The 23301-nt window shown below is 39.1% G+C and overlaps 2 protein-coding genes across 4 annotated transcripts; one reads left to right on the top strand and one right to left on the bottom strand.

Annotated features, from left to right (window-relative positions):
* The first annotated feature begins 4239 nt into the window (after window positions 1-4239).
* zgc:153115 (uncharacterized protein LOC768186 homolog) lies at window positions 4240-10747 on the top strand. The gene is made up of 2 exons (XM_053628378.1): window positions 4240-5006; window positions 6887-10747. The coding sequence occupies exons 1-2, from the start codon at window positions 4514-4516 to the stop codon at window positions 7141-7143; spliced, it is 750 nt and encodes a 249-aa protein (XP_053484353.1). The 5' UTR covers window positions 4240-4513; the 3' UTR covers window positions 7144-10747.
* Window positions 10748-10844: 97 nt separating this feature from the next.
* Window positions 10845-22827, bottom strand: colgalt2a (collagen beta(1-O)galactosyltransferase 2a). 3 transcript variants are annotated; one of them, XM_053628364.1, is made up of 12 exons: window positions 22434-22827; window positions 20106-20219; window positions 19738-19855; window positions 19128-19262; window positions 18599-18803; window positions 17789-17908; window positions 17118-17191; window positions 16323-16429; window positions 16106-16238; window positions 14945-15072; window positions 14491-14697; window positions 10845-12680 (listed from the first exon to the last, which is right to left on the bottom strand). In XM_053628364.1, the coding sequence occupies exons 1-12, from the start codon at window positions 22739-22741 to the stop codon at window positions 12437-12439; spliced, it is 1893 nt and encodes a 630-aa protein (XP_053484339.1). In that variant the 5' UTR covers window positions 22742-22827; the 3' UTR covers window positions 10845-12436. The 3 variants fall into 3 exon arrangements, with proteins under 3 accessions (XP_053484339.1, XP_053484338.1, XP_053484340.1); XM_053628363.1 differs by having other exon boundaries at window positions 16106-16429; XM_053628365.1 differs by lacking the exon at window positions 10845-12680 and having other exon boundaries at window positions 14570-14870; window positions 16106-16429.
* Window positions 22828-23301: the final 474 nt, after the last annotated feature.

The following is a 23301-nucleotide window of genomic DNA, read 5'->3' as shown; positions in this document are numbered from 1 at the left end:
AAATTATTTATAACCCCCATTGCAAATCAGCTTTATTGTTAAAATTTACAGCTGTTTGCAATGAACTTTCAGCTGTTTGCACTGAACAAATCAAACAAAAGCAATTGAAATAGTTCAACACAAGGAATTCTTCAAGTGGTTTCCCCAAATTCAACTGAAAATGCAACTTAGAATGATTTCTCCAGTTTCAAAATTCTTCAACCCCTTCATGGCAAGCATCTTTAGTACTTAGTAGAGCACCCGTTTGCGGTTATGACCTTCTGCAAACGAGATGCATAGCTTCTGGCAGCGTTCCTGAGGAATCTTAGATCAGTCCTCATGAGCAATGGCCTCCAGTTCAGTAATATTCTTGGGTTTGCGTGCTGCAACCTCCTTCTTCAAATCCCACCAGAGATTTTCTATGGGGTCAGTCTGACTGTGATGGCCCTGTAGAATCTTCCAGGACTTCTGAAACCAAGCCTTGGTGGAATTTGAGGTATGCTTGGGATCATTGTCCAGGTTCAGTGAAGGTTCAGTGACGCCCAAGCTTCAGCTTCTTCACAGACGGCATGACGTTTTCTCCTAGGATTTCCTAATACTTCAAGAATCCATCTTGACTTCCACACACTGCAGGTTTCCAGTGCCAAAGGATGCAAAGCAGCCTCAGAGCATCATCGAGCCACCACCATGCTTGACTGTGAACAGTGTGTTCTTTCTTCATTCTTCTTCCTCCAGACATACCACTGATCTGTTGTGCTGAAAAGTTCCAGTTTTGTTTCATTGCTCCACAGAACAGAATCCCCCAAATTCTGTGGCTTATTTATATGATTTTGAGCTTGGAGTTATGGCATGGAAACCTTCTGCGTTGACAACACGCCTGACTGTGCTCACTGAAACTTCAGTGTCTGTTGCCACCGTCTTGTTGCAGGTCTTTTGCAGTCACTCGAGGGTTTTTCACAACCCGCCTTCTCAGAAATCTGGTTGCAGCCGTTGATAGCTTCCGTTTTCTGCCCTGTCCAGGTATTTAATAATTTTTCTACCCCTAGCCAGTTCAGTTATTTCATGTGTTCCAGCTCAAGCACACCTGGTGCAACTAATGAAACCCTTGATCAGGTGTGCATGAGACAACACCTCTTTTGCATATTTGTGCTGTTGTGAGGGATTCTATTCAGGGGGTTGAATAATTTTGAAAGTGGAGAAATCATTATAAGTTGTATTTTCAGTTGAATTATGGGAAATCACTTGATGCATTCGTTGTGTTGAACTATTTCAACTGCTTTTATTTGATTTGTTCATTGCAAACAATTGCAACTTTGACAGTAAACCTGATTTGCAATGGGGATTGAATAATTTCAATTGCAACTCTACGTGAAATAGGGAGATTTTTTGGACTAGATATCAATAAATGGGCAGAAATAGGCATAGATGTCTGAGGGTTTTAATCAAATAGGAAGCTGTCTCAAACATGTATGAAGTGGGTGACTTTGTTAGATTAAGTGTTCATGGGTTTATAAAATGGAGGCAGAATGGTCACTTAAAAGCACAATTTTCTTTACTTTAAGTCAGGGGTTTCAAAATCTTTAAATAATAAATGGCAAACCTTTTAATTAAATCATGTTATTTAAGTTACAGTTTGTGAAATGTACTTTTGTATTTTTATGATCAGAAAGAATTACATTATTCAAAAAAAAAAAAAAGTTTGTCTGCTTTTAACCAAGTCTTCATCATTGTTATCTTCATTATTGTGGATATAAATTTCAGTCCTGTTAATGTATTCCCTTCATTGTGTGAGTTGAGCTATAATCTATGTGTATTTTTTTACATGTTGGGATCACAAATCAAGTTTGTGATGTGTTTTTCCATATCTACTGATTGACTACTCACTATCTACTCACCTCAACCTTATAAACAATATAAACGAATTGTAACTATGGTCAATTTGGAGAGCCATAATACCCATAATGTGCATGATTGCAGCTTGGACTCATAACACTGAATCTGTATATAAAATGATGCTGTTGAGTTTCATTATAGTGGACTAATTATACGCTCTTAAGCTTTCCCACATAATATATACTTCTGAATCATTATATTCCAAAACAAAGTTATTATCAAAAAAGGTTATGTCCAAAAAAAGGTCTTTGAGGAGGCAGAGCGCATTATGGGAGGAAGTTGGTGATGGTGTAATGTGGTATATGTTTCTAAAATTGCAGGCAAGCGCATGACGGATCATCAGATGTTGAAGAAGGAGCCAGGAGGCTTTGAGTTGAATGAGCTTGTAACGAAATCTGTACTATCTGTACCTGTATCTACATTTGAACTGGAAAAAATAAAAGGTGCTCCTGCTATTCATATCAGTATTTGTGTCAATTCAGAACACAGAATTTGATTATTCATTCCGAATAATGTATTCATATTGAGTTACATTGATAAGCCATACACTGCGATAAATTCAACTGAAAAACATAATTAATTACACTGGAACTGAACCCTGTGTCATAAAACTGATATAATTATCTCATAAACATTTCAGAGAACATGCCAGACATGATCAGCTTTCTTGGAGAAGAACGTTTTTGCTAGAAATATATATTTTTTTTAATTACGCAAGGCACTCACATAATAGAAAGTCCAATCTGACCAATCAGATATGGGAACGTGACAAAAACTTTCTAAATGAAGAACGAAAGTGAACAGAGGACTGACACGGATTACATAATTACATAATCGAGGGCATATTTGTGACAAAGAAAAGCTGTAACATTTGCGCAATAAAGTATTAGCAAGGCAGTTAAAGTGAAATAGGAACAGGTATTTCCTCTTATGCTGGAATGAAAACAAATACTTCAGAGGTAGTTAAGGGGAGCAGCACCTGGAAGCAGACGCCTGTTGTTAGCATTAAAAGCTTTCTGTTGAGATGCCTCTTTTATCTGGCTGAATTTGTTTGTTTGTTTTCTGCTTTATTCTCAGATCTGATTGGACAGAAATTGTTGATTCCTTCATGTTGGTGTTGAACTATATTGAGCTCCAAAAGGCTGAGTGTTTCACTATGTTCAAATGGTTGTTTTCCTGTTAGAAACTGGCGTAACAGATTCTGAAGCTTGTGGCCAGAAAAGTGCACAAAAGACTTGAGATTCTGAGAACTTTTACACTGATATGTACAAAAGAAATAGCTTGCCATGCATATAAATTATTTTGTGCACTTCTGCATTTAATGGGGGGGGGGGGGATTGTATGTTTACATTATGACAGCAGACAACCATTGACATTGCGAGCTATTTGGACAAAAGAGTTTCTCCCAGCATCTGTGTGGGTTTCCTCCTTGTTCTCTGGTTTCCTCCCAAATCCAGGGTGTATTCCTGAAAGCTCCGAATTCACTACATCCCTGACCAGCGTGTATAGAAGGTGAACATTAATGCTTTTTAGTTAAGTCCAATTAGCTGAAATTCTTTGCTTCTATAAGTCTGGCGAAACAACAGTGATCTTTTAATGCTTAATTGTTCATGATTAGTTCCTGGCTACAATTAAACCAATTTGAAGTGGTTTTGCTTTGTTTGTGTTCGTAGTAGCGCTTTTGACTGGCGCCACTGAACTCAACAGAACTCGGAACAGAATTTAAGACAATAAATGCATACTCCTCTGTCTTTCAACAATGTTTTCTTTGTTAACTTCACTAATCAGGCCAGAGAGGATAGATGAAATGAAGAACCCATAGGGATCTGTGACAATTCTTCCCTTTCTGACCTAATGACTCTAATTTAGAAGAAAAAAAAGCATGTGATTGGATTAGCCGCACCTAGAGAAGCCGATTTATGAAATTTATGAACAATGTCAGGTCTGGATGCCTCATGGGTACATTTTGCACGTGATGTCTACACTTTATATCGATTGTATTTGAGCTGACAAAAGTCATGAAGACGTTACGGGGATCTCCCTAAAGGGGTACAGGGGACCTCAGGTGACAGGATGTGTGCTAAAAACAATACTGAGACGCAGGGAAAATGACTTTCTTTACTAAAAACTCACACACAAAAAAAACCTCATTTTAAGGCGCTGACTCATGAGGCAGCACGGCATCTGATTTCCGTTTCAGACACACCCACCCCTGTTGTCTGCTCGTTTCGCTCCACGCCCTCGGTTGCGTCACTCTCAACGTCACGTGCATCTACTTTCCTTCTACGCTGTTATGTGAGTGCGTGGGGGGTGTGGCCTGCACTTCTACCGGCTTTACCGCACTTACGCACAATGAAACAACGAAGAGGGTAATATAGGACACCACGCTCGGGCTTCGGGGCTACAGCCACGCGCTAGTTTCCTGCCTTTCTTTTAGCAAGTTGGATTTGAAATTTCAATTCGCCGAGTTCATATGGACTGCGTTTAAGGACCGGAAAAGCGTGGGTTATTATTATTATTATTTTATTTAAAAAAAAAGAAAAAAAAAGATTATTTGAGGAACGGTGTGGGAACCGAGACATCGTACGCGCGCCGCACGCGCTTTGTTGTTTCGGTGTGGAAATACGATAAGCGCGAGACCATGAACGTGTTCGCCGACTCCGATTATCTCGCCGCCGAGTGTCTGGTGTCGATCTCGAGCGGTCCCGTGCTTTACAGGGCCAGGGCCGAGGCGGACGGCTCGAGTGAGGACAGGGAGGTGCGCGAGACCCTTAGGCTCGAGGGCGCGGGCGAGGAGGCCGACGTCGACCTCGCGGACACACACACCGCTTTCCGGCCCATGTCCGCGCACTCAGAGAGCAGCAGCAGCTCGTCGTCGAGCTCGTGCGGCGAGAGCGGTTATGCCACGCTGTGCGATTCGGGCACCGCGACCCCGACCATGACCCCCACCGGTACCCCGGTTCCGGGACAGACAAACCGCAACGCCCCCCAGCAGATGTGGGCAGAGGCAGTGGGAGGAGGTGGAGGAGGAGCGCCGCGCTCTCCCTCTAAGCGCCACCCGTGCACTTACGACGGATGTGACCGAGTGTACGGCAAATCGTCCCACCTGAAGGCGCACATCAGGACTCACACAGGTGAGAGCACTGAGCTTGACACACTGCTCAGTGCACACCGTTCAATCACATTTCCATGGCAACTCCACCCATTCAAACATTAACCAAAACCAGTGTAAATTACCAAGTTTGCCTTCAAACCAGTCAAATCATTTAATATCATTACTCCTTTAGAGTAGGGCTTCGTTTTAATCCTAATCAAGTGGTGGTTAAAATGATTTTTAAGAGAAAAGAAAACAGTTTTCACTCCGAAAAAAAGCGGTTGAGTGTATTATAAATATTAGTTATGTGTGTGTATACTGTGGAATCCATCATGGCGGATATGGGTAATCTATAAGTCACAGTTTTAATCACAATGAACTCGAACTTCAAGACAGTTGTAACGAACAAATCATCGTTTGTTCGTTCAGATGTCTTACTCACGTCTTTGTTACTAAATCCGCTCTAACGTTTCTATCAAACACACCAGCGCGTGCGTCATCCGTTCCGTTAAATCCGTTAGTGCTGTTTTTATGATTCGCACGCGATGGGTTGCGCTATACTAAGCTAAGATCTTAGCTAGCCAAAAACTTAACCAAAAACTATGTCCTTTTCACTGTGTATCACACTATTTTCGAGGTGTGCCTTTTCGAGTGGTGTCCGAAAACTCTTATTAATCCCACAATGCACTGGGATTAGCGTGAAAACGAAAATATAACGCGTTGTTATTTGGTTTGGCTCACGCGCACCCTCACAGAGGGGAAAACAGCTAGCTAAGAAGGCAACGCCCCTTCTAATTTCTCCTCAGACTCGAAATAAATCTAAATAAATAAACATTTTTGTGTGTTTCTGGAATTACCCCCCCCCCCCCCCCAACGGAAAAAAAGGAAAACAAACAATAGAAACGTCGCAGAAATTCTAATGGTTTCTACTGCAAACATTACAAATCATCATCTGTTAACCATTAAAACCATTACCAAATGGTGTCCATTATGCAGTAAGATGTGTTAAGAACAAAGGTATCCACTAAACATAACATGGCACCAATAGAAAGCAACAAATTACCAGTAGAGATCTACAGTGACCATTACAGTTTAAATAAAAGCCAACAGAATTCCCCTTATAACCATTAAAACCATTACAAATTCTATGAGGATTTCTATTGGGGTTTTTTTCAGTCCTGGGGGGGAAAAAATGTGTGTGTGTTAAATGGTAAATGGCGCACTTTGTCTCATTCACACATTCACACACCAATGGTAGCAGAGCTGCCATGCAAGGTGCTAGCTTGCCATCGGGAGCAACTTGGGGTTCAGTGTCTTGCCCAAGGACACTTCGGTATGTGGAGTCACGTGGGCTGGGAATCGAACCGCCAACCCTACGATTAGTGGACAACCCGCTCTACCACCTGATCCACAGCCGCCCTAGTGTTAAGTCTTAAGTGAAAGTCAATACATACGCCTAGTGCTTAAGGTAAACTCTGCCCTGAAACACATTAAATATATTGAAATATTTGTTGTGTGAAGCGATTCTTGTGCTTGTTTGTTGTTTGGTGCGTTTTTTCCATTATTCCTCTCAGTTGGTATTCGTGTGCCATGCTGAGGTCACGTTGCTAGCATGGTTACACAGTGATGGTTACAAGAAAGAAAAACAATCACAAGCAAAAGGCAAAGTTTTGCTGCTGGCTCTGAAAAACAAAGGTGCAACAGCTTCCTTTCTCACTCACCATTTTCCAGTGATGTTCGATATCATATTAATGAGACATCTAGTGTAGAAGAAGTGGAGACGTTGGTGCAAACACTGGACTCAAAGTTGTACAGTGCTCACCTAATGATTGAGTGGTCTGCCACCAAAGGTGCCATGTTTTGAGTTGTTTAACACCACAGTGAATATCGTAGTGTTTTAATGTCTGGTGTGTGTTGCAGGTGAGAGGCCGTTCCCATGCACTTGGGCCAATTGCGAGAAGAAATTTGCCCGTTCCGATGAGCTGGCACGCCACCTGCGCACTCACACGGGTGAGAAGCGCTTCCAGTGCCCGCTTTGTGCCAAACGCTTCATGCGCAGTGACCACCTGATCAAGCACGCACGTCGTCACCCCGATTTCCACCCATCCATGATCGGACGCAGGGGGCATTGCTCACCCCAGGGTCGAGGATCATCCATCAGCACACAGTCTCAGTAAACCAGCAGCATCCACTTCACAACTTAAACCCAGTTGGACACCAATTCAACCCCATTTTTTAAACACATCATCCACCTGTTTTGAACACCAAGTTCTCACTACCTTCGAATCCCCTCGCCTCACCTTCCTTCGAGTTCAGTTGTGTGGTTGAGCTGGTCATTTGCCTCAACACAATAATCCTGGTGCAATTGTATCATCCAACATGATTGACGAGTGATGTCAAACCTGCTGCAAGAATTCCACACATCACAGAGCCATTCAGTGCTCCAAGCCTCTCTTGCCACAAGCACAACAGGCTACTCCTTCCAGGCAGTTAAGCTATTTTAAGATGGCCGCCCACAACGCAGCACAATCCTCACTCTCAGATTCTTCAGTTGTTTCTGAAAGTCTACTTTAGTTACATCACTTCTCAGCCATGTTTGAGATGTCCTTTTCTCTTTTCCGGTTTACGCGTGTGGATGTTAAATCCCCCTATTAAACAGACACTGTCTGAAATGATGTCATTCCAGTTTCATTCTGCGTTCCAGTACAGTTTTTTTTTATTTTTTATGCACCCTTGTTGGCATTCATTCACAACTGCATTACAGTACTAAAATGGCCACTTACAACGCAGTACAAAAAACATTCGCCCTTAGCAGGAAGCACAGTGTATTTGAAGTGAATTTTAACTTGCTGACTAACTAACTAATTAACCATCTTAGCATGTCATCTAGCTGGCTAGTGTGCTAAACAGCTGGATTGTTAACTAGCTAGCTTGCTCAGACTAGTCAGATCAGCTATCATGACTAGCTTCAATCCAATGTTACCGTTTTGAAGTACTTTTTTCTTCTGCTTCAATGCCATCTGCCACTTTGCATTAGCTCTACGGTCTAAAACCCAAGGATAAACAAGGGCGTGCTCTAAACAGTACTGGAATGCAGTCTTAGATGGACCACATCATATCTTCACATGGTGCTCTATTTACAGTTCTTCTGTAACTGACTGTAAGATTTTAAAATGGCAAAAAAAAAAAAACAACAACCTGTAACTCGGTTGTTAATCTCACAAATAGTCCGTTCAGAATTGTGTGGGTTTTTTGTGGTGTTTTAAAAAAAATTTTATTGTAAGCTGGTTTATGTTTACCTGCGCCACTGTGCTGGAGTGCCAGTGACGTTCATTTCTATAGGCTAACTAATGACGGTAACTAATACCTATAAAAAAAAATGTATATCAATAATGAGAATGAAAGATAAATATTTCATTCAGGAACTCTTGCATTTCCATGCTGAGGTCTTTAATATTGTCATAAGTTATTTTTCTTTGCAATTACCTTTTGTTTGCGCAATTTATATAATATACATATATGTATTTGGTTTTTATATTGCCTTTCCAAAATTAAGATGAATACTGATGTTCCATGATGACTGAAATGGTTAAATGGTTCGACGTGTTTTTAGTTCATTTATCTATTAGGTATTTCTCATAAACAACTTTTTTTTTTTTTTTAAAAATTATCAAAATATTTAGACGTGTTGGACATGCTGGATGGTTGCAGACAGCTTGTTGTCCGTATGTGTGTGTGAGAGAGTGTATGGGAATAGCTATGCTTGATGCTTCTAGAGTAGAGATGTTATATAAATTACAACGGTTTATAGACCTTCTCTTAGGGATAAAGGGCACTCGATGATCGCTTTAATGGATGGGCCTAGTGCTTGCTTGCTTGTGTGGGAACGTACGTATGCCATGTATGTATAAGTGCGAAAACGCCGACCTCTCTCCAACCACATCTATCTCAGAGAACAATGCAAACACATCAGGAATTTCAGAAAGCCTTAATTCCTCTCTAACTTATTTTGCACCATTGTTTACCGTTAAACAGTTTTTACAGGTAACGTATGCCACAGGGCGTTTTTTTTTTCTTTTTTCTTTTTTTTTTCCTTCAACAAAATAAAATACAAATATGCAATATTGCACTTTTCTTCTAGATGATGTTGTTGATGATGATGCATCCGTCTGCTAGCGTGATGGGTAACACTGTATAAATATACGTCTGCAAAAATAAAAAAATTAATAAGGGAACACTGTGGAATTGGAGCGGGACCAGTCACGGGAAAAATAAAACACTTTAATTTTGGGATGTACCTTTTTTTTCCCAAGTGCTTGAATAAGTGCGACAAAGGGAAGAAACGGACTTGCTTGTTCATAGAAATTTTTTACAAATATTTTCCCCCCTGTACTGTTTTTTTTTTTTTTGTGTATGTTTTTGTTTTTTTCTTGGATAAATATCAGTTGAATGAACTCCGGCATCACTTTTCTCGTCCTTCTTTCCTTCCCATCCATGCAAAAGTTTCGTTTTATTTTTCAAAGATTGTTTCTAATACAGTCTACGAGATGATGGCATCTATCCACACACACAATGCAATACAAGGACTGTGACAGGTAGCTGCTGGCAGTTATCTGAACTGTTACACATCAAAAAGGTCAAACTAATGAAAATACAACGTCTTTTTCTCAACGGATGTCAAAAAAAGAAACAAACAAGACTATCATACCTCTGGTCAAATATGTCAGAACTTGACTGTGTCTGCCATACTGTTCATAGCAAATGTGTTATTTTTTAGTTTTGTTTTTTTTGCATTAGTCTTTCACCACACCGACATTTTAGCCATAATGGCCTTCAACTTGTCTCATTTCAACTGATTTCAAATCTTTTTAACATGCCTTTCTGGTAAATTCAACCCCTTGTTCAACCCCCCTTCCTACATCTAATCAGTATGCAGTTATCGCTAGCACTGCTAATTCTTGGCCAGTAAATGCTATTACAAAAAACAGTCTTATTTTTCTTGTCTTTCATTCTGTCGGTTTTTTTTTTTTTTTTTTTTGGCTTGACACTTTCTTTTGTATTTTAAGTGTCACATGCCATGTATTACTGCTAAAAGGAAAGAAACAAACAAACAAAAAAAGAGCTAATGCTGCTAACAACCATTAGCATTATGCAAGTGAGATCATGCTAACATGTTTAGCTTTATTAGCCATCATAGCCTTTGTGGATAAAGTTTCTTTGGTGACCCGTAGTGGCCTTCTCGGTAGTTTATGATGAAGTCCATGCTAGTTGGGTACGTTAGCATTTACTTTTTTGTGTATGTGTAGTTTTGTTTGTTTTTTTTCCCCTCAAGTGGGTGTCTCGATGCAAAAACAACCCTATGTCTTTTGCGTGTCATTTCTGTTCTCTGTAGTATCGTTTAATTTTTGACTTCCTTTGTCACTAATCTTTTTTCTGTGCTTTTTTTTTGTTTCTATTATTAAGTTTTATTATTTTATGTGTGTCAAAGGAATGCTCAGTACAGAAATGCTAGCATTACTGATAACGAACAAAAGACTTTAACATCCCTAAAGCTGTGTCGCTTTAGTTTATCTTAGTTTGGTGTTTTAAAATGTGTCGCACACAAAAATGCAAATATTGCCAACCTGTCAGTTTTATGCAAATTATTTCATGCTAACTGATCAGCGATATTAGCTGTGTTGGCATTTATGAGTGAAGCATTCCTTTGATGGTCTTGTGTAACCTATAAAGTATGTATAACGACACCCTCCGAGGTAGTTTAGGACAGTGCCTGTGTAACTGGAATAGCTTAGCTGTTAAATGTAGTGATTAACAGCTAGTAAAATTTGTTTTGGAACCCTGATGTTTGGTTTTTTTAATGAGTCTGTCAAGATGAGTATGAGTTGTATTGTTTTGTTTCAATTAGTTATAGTGAGAGAAAAGCTAATCTTCATCTAAAAAGCTGCCTCCTTGCTTTGTCAATCCAATCTTGACCTCATTTATTCTAGCTTTGTATTTTTTTGTTTGTTTGTTTGTTTGTTTTTACACACTAAAACCAAATACACTCCATTTTTGTGCAGGTCAGCAGTCACACTAATAAGTCTGTCAAGACTGCATCAAAGGTCTGTTTCCTTTCATGAGGTTATGCCCTCGTCAGGATTTGGGCTTTAATGCATCTCCTCAGGTGATTAAAACTGAATGCTTAGAACCTCCATACTTCACAGATGTACAAGCATGTTGTTATTTTTTGTTATGGTTGGTTTTCTTTTGGTATTCCTCTGCTGATTTAATTTATTACATGCTGTTTGTGTGGTGTTTTTTCAGTAGCGAATTTTGCCTCAAAGTACAAGAAACTGCCAGTGCTTTTTAAATAAATTAAAAAATTTAATTATGATGATTGTATGTTTTATAGTGATTTTTTTTTTTTTTATATGGCTTGTTCAAGAAATCGCTTTAGGATTTTCTCCATCTGTTGGAATGTGACGTTATTGAAACACTATGTAATTTTTTTAAAAAATCATCAATTGGCGCTGATTAGCATAATGTAAATGACATGTTTTCTTTATAGTTTAAAATATAATCTGGGGTAAAATATTCAGAACCCTTCGATTGTCCTTCTGAAGAAACCTTTCATGATTCAGTATAGAACACAGCAACAAGGGTTTTCCTATCAGAAAGGGTTCCGGTGGAATTCAGGAACTGCTGAACCCTGTGGAAACCCTTCGAGGTTTAATGTAGAACACCTAGAACAAAGGGTACATAAAGAACGTTTTTTGGAAGCTAATAACTCTTGGTTATCCAGTGAACCCTGGGGGGAATGATTAAAGACTCCGCGTAGAACTTTACAACAAAATGTTCCAAAAACAAAATCAGAAAGGGATCAAGTAGAACCTTTTTAAGAAGCCTTATTTATCCAGCGAATCCTTTAAAGTACCCTGGGGGATCCCTTCAATGTTCAGTGTAGAACACTACAATAAAAGGGTTAAATAAAAGTAGATTATTATTATTATTATTATTTTTACGCTAAGAACTCTTATGTCATCCAAAGAACCACTGAAGAATCTTTTTCCCAAGAGTGCATGTATTAATGGGGTAAACTCCAAATTATTGGTACTTATTTTCTTAAGTTCTTTAAGAGTTCATGGGATAATTAAGACTTCTTAGCTTCCTGAAATGGTACGTGGAACTTGGAACCCTTTCTGGGTTAGTTACTGGATTCTGTATAAAACCATTAATGGACAACCAAAGAACCCTTGGGCTCTGAATTTTCAAAGGACATAATACATATAGACATGTAAGTAATATTGGCTATGCGTGATGTAATCTGACTTTCATATTTGTTGTCATTCATTTGTTGACCTTTGTAAGTGTTTAAGACACAAATCTTTCCTCAATACCTTGTCAGCACCTTTCGAATATATGACCAGATTTTGATGTCCATAAAATGCAATAAACCCCATGCTGTCCAGTTCTGCACTGTGATTGGCTAGCTTACAGTTCATCCCTGCTGCCCCCATCGGAAGTAGGTACAGGGGCTGCATCGCCACGGTTCTGCTTTTTGTGGGTACCCTGCCGGTCCCAGTCTGTGTTAATGCTCTCATTGTCCCAGATGGTGGACGTCTCCGTGTCACTGCTATAGCCTGCTTCTCCTGTGTAGTGGGTTGGGTAGAGGAGGAGAGGTTCCACTGAGAAGGCTAGCAGGTCCCGCTGCTTAAAGTGAGCCAGGTACTCTTCTCTGTGAATAAGGAAACGAATTTATGGGTAAAAAGAATCTGGAAAGCAGACAGAATTTATCTAATAGACTTCAATGAACTATTTACACTTCAATTAACTATTTAACTACCTTCCTATTTTCAGAAAGACAGGACTGGCCATAGTATAAGAACCATTTGGATGCAACACATTTCCTATTCATAAACATAAGCCTTGTCTCAGCTCTATTTTATAAACAGATTCAGGAAAGTTTTACGTGTCATCCGTGTCATTACTCTGATCCCCATCTATTTTCTAATCCCCATCCCAGAGATCCATCTATACTCTGATCCTCATCCCAGATATCCATTAATGCACTGATTCCTATCCCAGATATAAATCAGTACTCTGATCTCCATACCAGATATCCATCAATACTCAGATTCCCAACAACAATCGTATCCCCATCCCAGATGCTCATCAATACTCTGATTCCCATCCAAGATCCCCATCAATACTCTGATTCTCATGCCATATCCTCATCAATACTCTGATGCCCATCCCAGACAGTACTCTGATCCCTGTCTCAGATATCCAGCAATACTCGGTACCCCATCCCTTATCCCCTTCAATACTCTTAACCCCAATCCCAGTTCCCCATCAATTCTCTGAACCCCATCTCAGATATCCATCAATCTTTGGTTCCCCATCTCTCATCCTCTTCAATACTCTTAACCCCCTCTTGATCCCCACCCCAGACATATATCAATACTCTGTTCCCCATCACAGATATCTATTGGTAGTAAGTCATAAGCCCTTAGTTTAGTGAAAATTAGTTTAGTGCAAAGTCTACTAAGGGGGTTCTATGAAGAACTCCCCAACAGCGAGGGTTCCGTATAGAACTCTTTATTGGTAAGTTCTGAACCCTTATCCATCCAAAGCACCATTGAGGAACCCTAATTTTTTAAAAATGTGATGTTTTCCGAGATTTCACGAGATGAGTGGTAGATGAGCAATTAAGGTTCTTCAAAAGTGACCAGACCATTGTGACCCTATCCGTCACCTATGTTGCAACTGCTATAAACAGTCTCACCAGCCTTTCATTATCTCTCGCTTCAAGTTAATACAGCCATAAAAAGGCATCTTGTCATGTTACAGAGAAACCATAAATGGCTTTGTCTCTGAAGACTTTATTGTGGCAGATACTTACTGACTGTTTAAAAGCACTCAAATTGAATACTTCTTCCACTGTATCAACCGGTATATGTTTTTAATTTGTTAAATAACAGCATATTAATTATTTGTTCTTGATTTTGTGGTGCGTCCACCAAGTCCCTGTGAATGAATTATATATTACAACAAGCTCGTTTAAATAAACCTGCAATATAAATTACAGTTGGCACTACTGTCAGAACACCCATTAACAACCCATAACTCTTTTTTTGCCATTTCTTTGTCCATTCTTCATGACATATCATCATTAAAAATGTGAGACGTCTTACTTCTCAGACGCCATCAGTTCTCAAGACAGTCATGTCAGAATGTCTTTCTTTTCGTTTGTTCCAAATTATTTTTAATGTGGAAACATTTTTTAAAGATGCTCTAAAATGGTTTCTTCTTTTGGATTGTTTGCTTGTGTAGCATACACTCATTTTCAACAACTTGCGAATTATTTTTATACGTATAAATTGTAAATCGGGTTCCTTATTTCCACTCAGTAACCATGGAGGAAGCAAAGGATGATTTGCTCTCAAATGTACAATTTAAGTCTGAGAATATAAGCCTTTGAGGTCACGAAATGAGGTTATAAAAAATGTGATGTAGGTGTGAAATCTACTAAACTACTAACATACTTAGGGTGCTTGTTGAACATAACAGGCAGGAACTCATCTACTGGCAGCATTTTGCCCAAAGGTTTGGCTTCCAGCAGTTTCTTAGCACCCTGAAGAGAAAGTGCGTATCCCAGAGTCCAATAGGAATAATCAGGGTATACCAGGTTCTTTATCCCCTGCACCCAGCGTTCAGGATTCTTCACCTGCAACCGCTTACGGCCCACGTATCTGGGAGAGGGGGAAAATTGAGGGTTATTAGGATAATTAGTGTAAACAGTAACTGTAGAATCACTTTTCATAATCTCGGCCTGTCACAAATTGCTGGTCTGCTTCAGCAACCCTTTCTTCTAATCAGCTTCCGGTCGCTTTGTTGTTTCGCAGCTGGCTTGCCATGTACTTTCCTAAAGCCAGACAGGAACCTGTGTTAAATCCAAAACTTAGGCAAATGCACTTCGTGACATCAAACTCTACGTACATCAAATCCCACTGGAGCTCTGTCCGCCAAATATCCTCCATGATTGTGTTCAGACGCCTCTTGAAATTCGGTTCAAAGCGAATGTCGTCTTCTAGAACGAGTACCTGTTGCTGCTTATGTTCCACCACCTGAGGGAGACAAAATGTCTGTCAGTGTGAATCTGTGGAATGTGGGGAATCTTTTTCCTCTTAATCTGTCTACACTTTATCAGGATCAGCCAGCAGTAGAGTTTGTAAGGAATAAAACACAATGGGCCATGCTGTTATAATAAAGGACAAAGTGGTCTGATGTGGTCTGATGTTAAGCAATACCTTTATCACCCCAAAAACCCAACACATTATCCATTTTATCCATTATCCATTATCCATTTATAGTTACAGTACATGTAATGTTGTGGAACGTACGCAAAACAAGTTAATTCCTGTTATTTCTTACATTATAGCTATAACTATAAACAGTTGTTCCCTTAACATCCTCTTTTCCCCCTCTGTCTAGAAGTAATTCTATTAATTTTTCACTGGAGCTGTGAAGATAACCACCCACAAATGGTACAAAATCATTACGTACACTACTCGCCTCAAATGACACTCAAATGGCTTTCACTACAGTTTTTGGCTACACGATGTACTGTACCTTTGTGCAGTCAATAGATGACAGTATACTACTGTGCAAAAAGTTTATGCACCATCATTTTAAAATAGAAATTTTGTCTTGTATATTTATTCTATTAGTGTCCCAATACCATAGTTATATACATTTTACAGAGAAATTTGTAGGCCATTAGGAAAAGCAATGTATTAAGTAATGAATGCAAAATGGGGTCTTGGATCAAATATGTTTTTTTTAAATAGAATTTTTTAACATTGAGAAGCTTTTTTTTTTTTATTACCAAATTTATTTTGCTTAACACCATGGTAGTGGGCAGTGGTGGCTCAGTGGTTAAAGGCTCTGGGTTACTGATCAGAAGTGTGATTCGAGCATGGATGTGAATGGGATAAATTCTGAAGTAATCTAGCCCTGCATTTATGAGTTTGGCCCTGCATTTATATCTATAATTATTTCAAGGGCCAAACAGTGGCTTTATGGCCGCTCTGCGATTTTATCTCTTAACCTCTATTCTTGTGCAAACATTCATTAGTATAGAGCATGTGCTGCTCCTACCTGCTTCCAGATGTTGTAATGGCTGAGAAAACATCCGATCTCTCCTTTCGTGAGCACTCGGCCAGAGTAAGGGTCTTGGTAGCTGGGCAGCATCTCTATCCCTAAAACCTGGAGCTGCGACGAGTTCAAAGCTCTGGAATAAATCAATTTCTTACTTTTTAAATAGAGCAATTTATATTGCACGTGTACTATTTTCAGCCATATTGTAATCTCGTACTTGCCATCCACGGCATCAGTCAGTGTGACTTCAATCCCCAAAACATCCAAAGTGCGCAACATACGCACCCTACGGTCCATGCGGCGCATTAGATTAATGATGTATATCTGACAAAAAAAAAAGAGGGAGGGAAAACTCTGGATTAATATTTGCAAGAAAAGTACAGAAGGGTCCAAAAAACGAAGTCCACAAGAAATATAATTTCTCGTAATGGTTATTCTTCACTCTGCTTTCAAACGTTTGAATTAAAAAATAAAACAACCCCCACCAAATGCTGCACTATATGGTTACTACTGCTCTGTTGAATTCTCAACTCAACTCTAATTGATCAGAAGGTGTTGATTATTTTTCTGTAAAAGCAGCTCTGACAACAGACTCTAATAATTCATAAAGACTTGTCTGGAGGCTACTCCACATAATCTTAAAATAACTTTAAAAATAACATGTTATTAAACAAAAAAAAGTGAAGGGGTAAAGCTTCTATAATGTATGTAAAATTACTACCAAAATGAACTTGTTTGGCAGAGATTCTATTGAATGTAACTATAAATTGATTTTAAAAAGTATGCCGTGTCCTTCATTAACTCAACGTGTATATATATGTATATATATACAGTTTGGGCAAATTTCTCTGGTATTAGAGGAATAAACCACTTCAGGATGCTGTTATATGTTATAGGATAATAACAGTCATTCCCTGTCGGGTTTTAATCTTTATATATTAAAGCCCTCTATTTTTCATTGAGTAATGTGCTACACGTAATGTTGTAAACTATAAAGAGAAATCAGATGTACCTCATCAAATGCCATTCTGTCTTTGTTTCTGGATGGCATGTGCAAATAGCGTGAAGGCTCCAAGGCGAAATCAACTACAGAGCACAGAGAAGAATTAAATGTCATGAAATATATTTTATACAGTATTCTGTATATAAACTGCTGGGATATCCTGAATGCTGCTGTGATATTCATATATCGTGACTTTCATAATAGCATGACAGGTTCATCTGAGAGACAGAGAAGAAAAAGTTCAGAGGTGCGAGTTTACACAAGGGTGTGAAAGCTGTGTGTACAGAGTGAGGCCTGTGTGGAGCACTGCGTGAACAAGACTGGACTAGATTTTGACTCCTGTATGGCTTATCTGGGTGTGTTGTAGTGTTACCAAATGTTTTCTAATAACTAATATAGCCACTTATTGCCTTTTCAACTGCCTCTTTGTATCATCTCAGTTGTAATGTTCAGGTTTCGACTCATGCCAAAACATCAAAACTCTTTTTCCTGATATTTTGGGTTGGGTGTATTCTAATTTTAAAAATACGTGTCTATATTTTGAAGATAAATTGTAAAAAAAAAAACAAACAAACAACCTTTTCCTTTTTTCTCCAATTAATTTGGCCTTGAGTGTATATGTAAAGTTTTACATCGTCAGAACTGCAAACTCGACGTGCATCAGCCATTATGTGACTCACGCATTGCCTCCGTGAGTGTGTGGGTGAAGCTCTCTGCCTCATCCTCCAGGGTCTGCTGGGTCTGCAGTGGCACAGGCAAATACCCATAATGCTCTCTGTTAGACACAAACATCTGCACTCCTGCAGGGAAGCAAGCGAACAAGGTCAGAATCGATCTAATATCAGTCGGTGTACTTGAAAGTCAAAAAATCAAATGCAAATTTTGACCACAGTACTTTATTCTGATTGGTCAGAAGGTGTTGTTTAACAGCTTTAACAATTTCCTCAGACTTGTACATGCCACATAATCTATTTATTTTGTTTAGTTTATTGAACATTTATGGAAGGAGTCTCCAGTGTCAGCGCTTTGTAGCAATCAGAACTGAGGATGTTGTGTTTTTGTGGTTTCTTGGTAAGGAGGTAACAGCAACTCCTCTTTGCATCCATCCATCAATCCTTCCATTTTCAATACTGCTTATCCTACATAGTGGAACCTGGAGCCTATCCCAGGGAACTTGAGGCACCAGGCCGGGGACACCAGGCCTGGACTGCATGCCAACACATCGCAGGGCACAATCGCACACTACAGACAATTTGGAAGTGCCAATCAGCCTACAACACATGTCTTTGGACTGGGGGATGAAACCCCCAAAGCACAGGGAGAACATGCAAACGCCACGAACACCGGGCGGCGACAGGATTCGAACCCCCAACCCTGGAGGTGTGAGGCAGTAGTGCTAACCACGAAGCCACCGCTCTTTGCATCACAAAATTAGTAAATAAATTTGAGTAGTGAGTTTGAATAGCTATGTACTGTAAGTCAGAGCTCACCTGCCTGTCTCGCTGAAAAGGAGAAAGCTAGGATGTCATCCAGGATCCATTGGTAGAGCTGGTGGAGTGGGTAGAAGGCCAGGGCACGGCTGGTGCGGCGACGTAAATCCAGCAGCATGGTGGAGTGGATCATGGGCACGGCGTGGCACCCAACCCGCTTCCAGTTTCGAATGGGAATGTATGACTCGGTTCTCTTATAATACCCCTGTGGAATAATAATAATAAAAAACTAAACTAAAAAGTCACAAGATACAGTAATGAGTATCTAAAACATAAGACATATTACATCCTTCTATACTCTGTTATAACATTCAGACTGCTAATAAACACCTGTCAACAAAGCTATGTATACAATATAAAGTGCTCTTTGATGTAGCGATGTGTTAATATATCTTGGGATTTCCACACTGTCGCTGTGGTGTCATTTTATCCTGAATAAGGCTGCTTATGGAGGCAAATTCATGACCCTACACTAATAAAAGACAACTAAAACCCAAAAAACAAGGACGGTACTGAAGATATCGTTTACCTGTGTGGTCATACCACACCAGAAGTTGGAGTAGAGCGTTCTGGATTCCAGCATGGGGGCCACCAGTGTGCGGTTCTCGGCTATCAGCTGGCTCAGGACCTTCGGGTTTGTCAGCAAGTTATCGCTGTCGGCAAACTAGAAGGATAAGATCAGTATGGCATGAGAGATGCGGGTAAGTATGAAGACCCTCATGTCAAGAATAAAACAGTTATGGAACATGCTGTTTTAAGAATATAATCAACAATGGGCTGGTATGATGGCCTGATTTGAAGCAGAGTTACTGGTACCACTCGGAAGTTGATTATTTTCCAATGAAGGCATGTCCCAAAGTGTTTTAATCCATCTAACACCACAGATTTTTGCCAACCTAACATTTTTTTTATCTATTCCATTAGTTATAATTACATTTAATATTGTGGAACAGCCGCTAAACAAGTGAATTCCCTATTTGTCGTGCTATTGCAAATGCAAAAGTCCTCCAGTCTCCTGAAGACATTGTCGTGTCAGAAAACTTCAATTCACAGCTTTCCCTACGACTGTTACAAAGCACTGACACTGGAGACTACTCAACAACCAACTGCTCACCAAAACTGCTCACCAACCAACTCACCAAGATGTAGTCGGCCCATTGAGACCGGGCAGATCGGAGAGCAGCATGCCTCAGCTGCATCACATGGCTGAATCTGGAGTCTGGCCAGTGCTTGGGACCAAGCTCATCAGCATAGGAACTATAATAAAAATAATTCTTAATCATATAATGTGATTAACAACAATAATAATTGTTTTGATGCAGTATTTGCACTTCTCATGCGGCTAAACGATATCATTGGGCTCTTGATCAAGTTGACAGCTCTATGCTTGGATTGGATGCTTCATGTGTAAGTAACTTTTGCTCAAAAGTGTCTCTATTTGCTATTCTTATTACACTATATTATTAAACAGATTATTAAAATGGATTATTTAGACCCGGACATCTACCTCTGCCCATTCTCCGTGGTCCGGAATCGTACGGAATGGTACAGTCCCTCCACTCCAGACACCCACTCCTGCAGCATGGCCGTCGTATTATCAATGCTGTGGTCTGCTGCAGCCCTGCAACCAAGGTCCAACATTATTTACTAGGTCGAGTTTTCATGTAAAGTAAAAAGGCCAGAGAGTATCATCATGATTTCTCAGGCTATAGAGGATAGCAGTGAAATAATAGTCATGCTATGATAACCACACAAACCCAGAATAACTGTTTTAAGTATAATACAGTACCTGGTTACTTCACACTTACAAAGATAACATCACAAAAATCACACTTCAGAAACAGTGCAAGGAATTGATTCTATTCAGAATTCTATCAAGAGTCGATTCTATTCAGAAAAGTACTAAGATATATGTGAAAAACTTCTCTTCAGTACAGTAGTGTGCCAAGCATTAGAACCTGTTTTCTCTCATTTTCACCAGGTGTGTTTGCCCTTTAGAGCATAACTCTACATATGTTCCAATGGAAATTCCTGCCACATGACAGCAGAGAGAGAGAGAGAGAGAGAGAGAGAGAGAGAGAGAGAGAGAGAGAGAGAGAGAGAGAGAGAGAGAGAGAGAGAGAGAGAGAGAGAGAGAGAGAGAGAGAGAGAGAGAGAGAGTTTTAGAAAAAAAAGAGAAAACGTGGAATTAACAGAATTCTATAAAAGGGAACAATATAGAATTAGCAGAGATTACAGAGATTATAGAATTAACAGAATTGTAGAAAGTGAGGGAAAAGAATGAACTGAAATCTAGAGAAAGAGAGTGAGCTAAGAGATTTGATGAAATTCTAGATGAGAGCACATACAATGAACAAAAGTCTAAAAAAAAAGGGGGGGGGCGCATATACATAACAAAATTCTAGAAAGAGAGAATAGAATTAACAGAATTCTAGAGCAAGAGAGAGTGAGTGCATATAATTAGCAACATTCTTGAAAGCAAGAGAGAATATAATTAACAGAATTTTACAGAACAGAGAAAGGGGGATAGAATTAAGACACTTCTGTAGACAGCAAAGAATTCTAGCACATAGAATTAACAGAATTAACATACTGTAAATCCAGAGAGAACTGAACGAAGAGAAGAACAGAAAGAGAACAGAATTCCAGAGAGCATAGAATTAATAGAACCCCAGAGGCAATAAAATTAACAGACTAATAGGAAGAGAGCATAGAATTAACAGAATAATAGAAAGAGAGAGAATAGAATTATCAGAACACCAGAGAGTATAGAATTAACAGAATAATAGGAAGAGAGAGCATAGAATTAACAGAACACCAGAGAACACAGAATTAAGAGAATAATAAAAAAGAAAAATAGAATTAAAAGAATAATAGAAAAAAGCATAGACTTAACAAAACAGCAGAGAATGCAGAATAAACAGAATAAAAAAGAGAAAATAGAATTAACAGAATAATAGAAAGAGAGTGCGTATAATTAACAGAATACCAGAGTGTGGAATTAACCGAATAATAGAACGAGAAAATAGAATGAACAGAACAGTAGAACTCCAGAGAATGTAGACTTAACAGAACACCAGAGTTTACAATTAACAGACTTATAGAAAGAGAGAACAGAATTAACAGAACACCAGAGTGTAGAATTAACAAAATCTTATCGATTAAGAAGAAGAAACTGAGAGAGAGTATAGAATTGCCAGACTACTTGAAAGGCAGAGGGTCTTCTGTTGAAATTAAATGTAGGCTACATTTGGGCTAAGTTGAAAAATTCTGTAAAGTTAATGTGTATGAACAAATATTTATTTAATTCTATTTAATGTAAACACTTGCACTGTGACTGTAGTGTCGTTTCGTGTCATCCTCCATTTTCTACACACGATATTAGTCGGTAGCGTTATCATGCAGTGAATAAGTCATAGTCTCAGTCTGCATTTTATCACTTCGCTGCGAGTCTCCTTGTTGCCCCTCAGCACTGTTTACTGTTCAAGCGCAGCATATTTCGGACCCGGGTGCCAATTAGGGCCCCTCTCTCTCTATCAGGGCACACAGATACGAATGGTCCTAAAATGGAGGATATGTATAAAGACAAGCACAATTTGTCATACACTTTTATATACTGCTGTATGTGTATGATATTCCTTAGCTGTATGTTAATGTTTATCCATTTTATGCTACACTTGTTGCCCTTTCACTATTCTGCCTGAATTCCTTATATATAGCATGCAGTCTGTCAAACCACAACTGCCCCACTGGAAAAGAAAAGTAGAAAAGGAAGAGTAAATAAAATATAAAAAAAACAACAACTTTTGGGATTCACTAAACAAGAAGCAATTACCAGATAGCAATCCTGTCCTTTGGATAGTCCAAGCGTTCGATGCAGCCCAGGTAAAAAGGAAGGCTGTGTTGGGAATTGCGAGCCAGAATGGCGATCATCACCTTTGGTTTGAGCAGGGCTGACTCAGTCCGGATCGGTTCCAGGTCCACAAGCGCATCGGAGAAACTGAACCTAAAGGCTCCAAACCAAAGCAGAATAGATACCTGCAGAAGCATCATGGCCAGCACAGTGTTACTCCGGTCTCTTACAGAGACAGAAAGAATGTGGCAGTCAATATAAGGCTGAGGGATCTGTTTGGCTCTGGGCATGGTGAATGGAGATGACCCTGATCTGAACACACTCACTTACTTGCATAATTTTTATTAAATAGTTTAAATAATACATAATTAAGCACATGTTCTTTTTTATTTTCTAATTGAATACACCACAGGTCACAAAATAAATAATTAAATACATTTTAGATAACTGGATATACTATTAGTCCGTCTGCCTATTGTTTAGGTAAATAGAGTACGGTTATTTTAACATTAAAGAAATTAGTTTTAAATTAACAAATACATTCATTTATTCATCTAAATAAGAAAGATAAATAATGAACCTTCAATGGTAACAAAAAGTGTCTAGGTTTTATACCATTTATTTTAAATGTTTTCTTTATTTATTTTAAACTACATGTATTGATAAGCCGGACAATAAAAATCACTGGATATTTCCCGCTTACAATTTGTAAATGTACATCAACAAAATGTTTTATCTTGTTACGTAAAAGTTTAATCGATTGCAGCACTGTTGAATTCTTGATTCTGATTGGTCAGAAGGTGTTGATTCATTTTCTATAGCAGCAGCTCTCCCAGTAGCTCCAACTGTA

The sequence above is a fragment of the Ictalurus furcatus genome, chromosome 7 (genome assembly GCF_023375685.1).
Source record: "Ictalurus furcatus strain D&B chromosome 7, Billie_1.0, whole genome shotgun sequence".
Lineage (NCBI taxonomy): Eukaryota > Metazoa > Chordata > Actinopteri > Siluriformes > Ictaluridae > Ictalurus > Ictalurus furcatus.
This window is presented reverse-complemented; position numbering and strand designations above follow the sequence as displayed.

Excerpts from the sequence above, each read along its gene's own strand:
- colgalt2a (XM_053628363.1), bottom strand. The coding sequence starts at position 22,741 with ATGCCCAGAGCCAAACAGATCCCTCAGCCTTATATTGACTGCCACATT. Across the intron at positions 19,263-19,737 it reads AATGGGCCGACTACATCTTG|TTTGCCGACAGCGATAACTT; the intron begins GTGAGTTGGTTG and ends TTATCCTTCTAG. Across the intron at positions 17,909-18,598 it reads CTTTTCAGCGAGACAGGCAG|GAGTGCAGATGTTTGTGTCT; the intron begins GTGAGCTCTGAC and ends GCTTCCCTGCAG.
- zgc:153115 (XM_053628378.1), top strand. The coding sequence starts at position 4,514 with ATGAACGTGTTCGCCGACTCCGATTATCTCGCCGCCGAGTGTCTGGTG. Across the intron at positions 5,007-6,886 it reads GCACATCAGGACTCACACAG|GTGAGAGGCCGTTCCCATGC; the intron begins GTGAGAGCACTG and ends TGTGTGTTGCAG.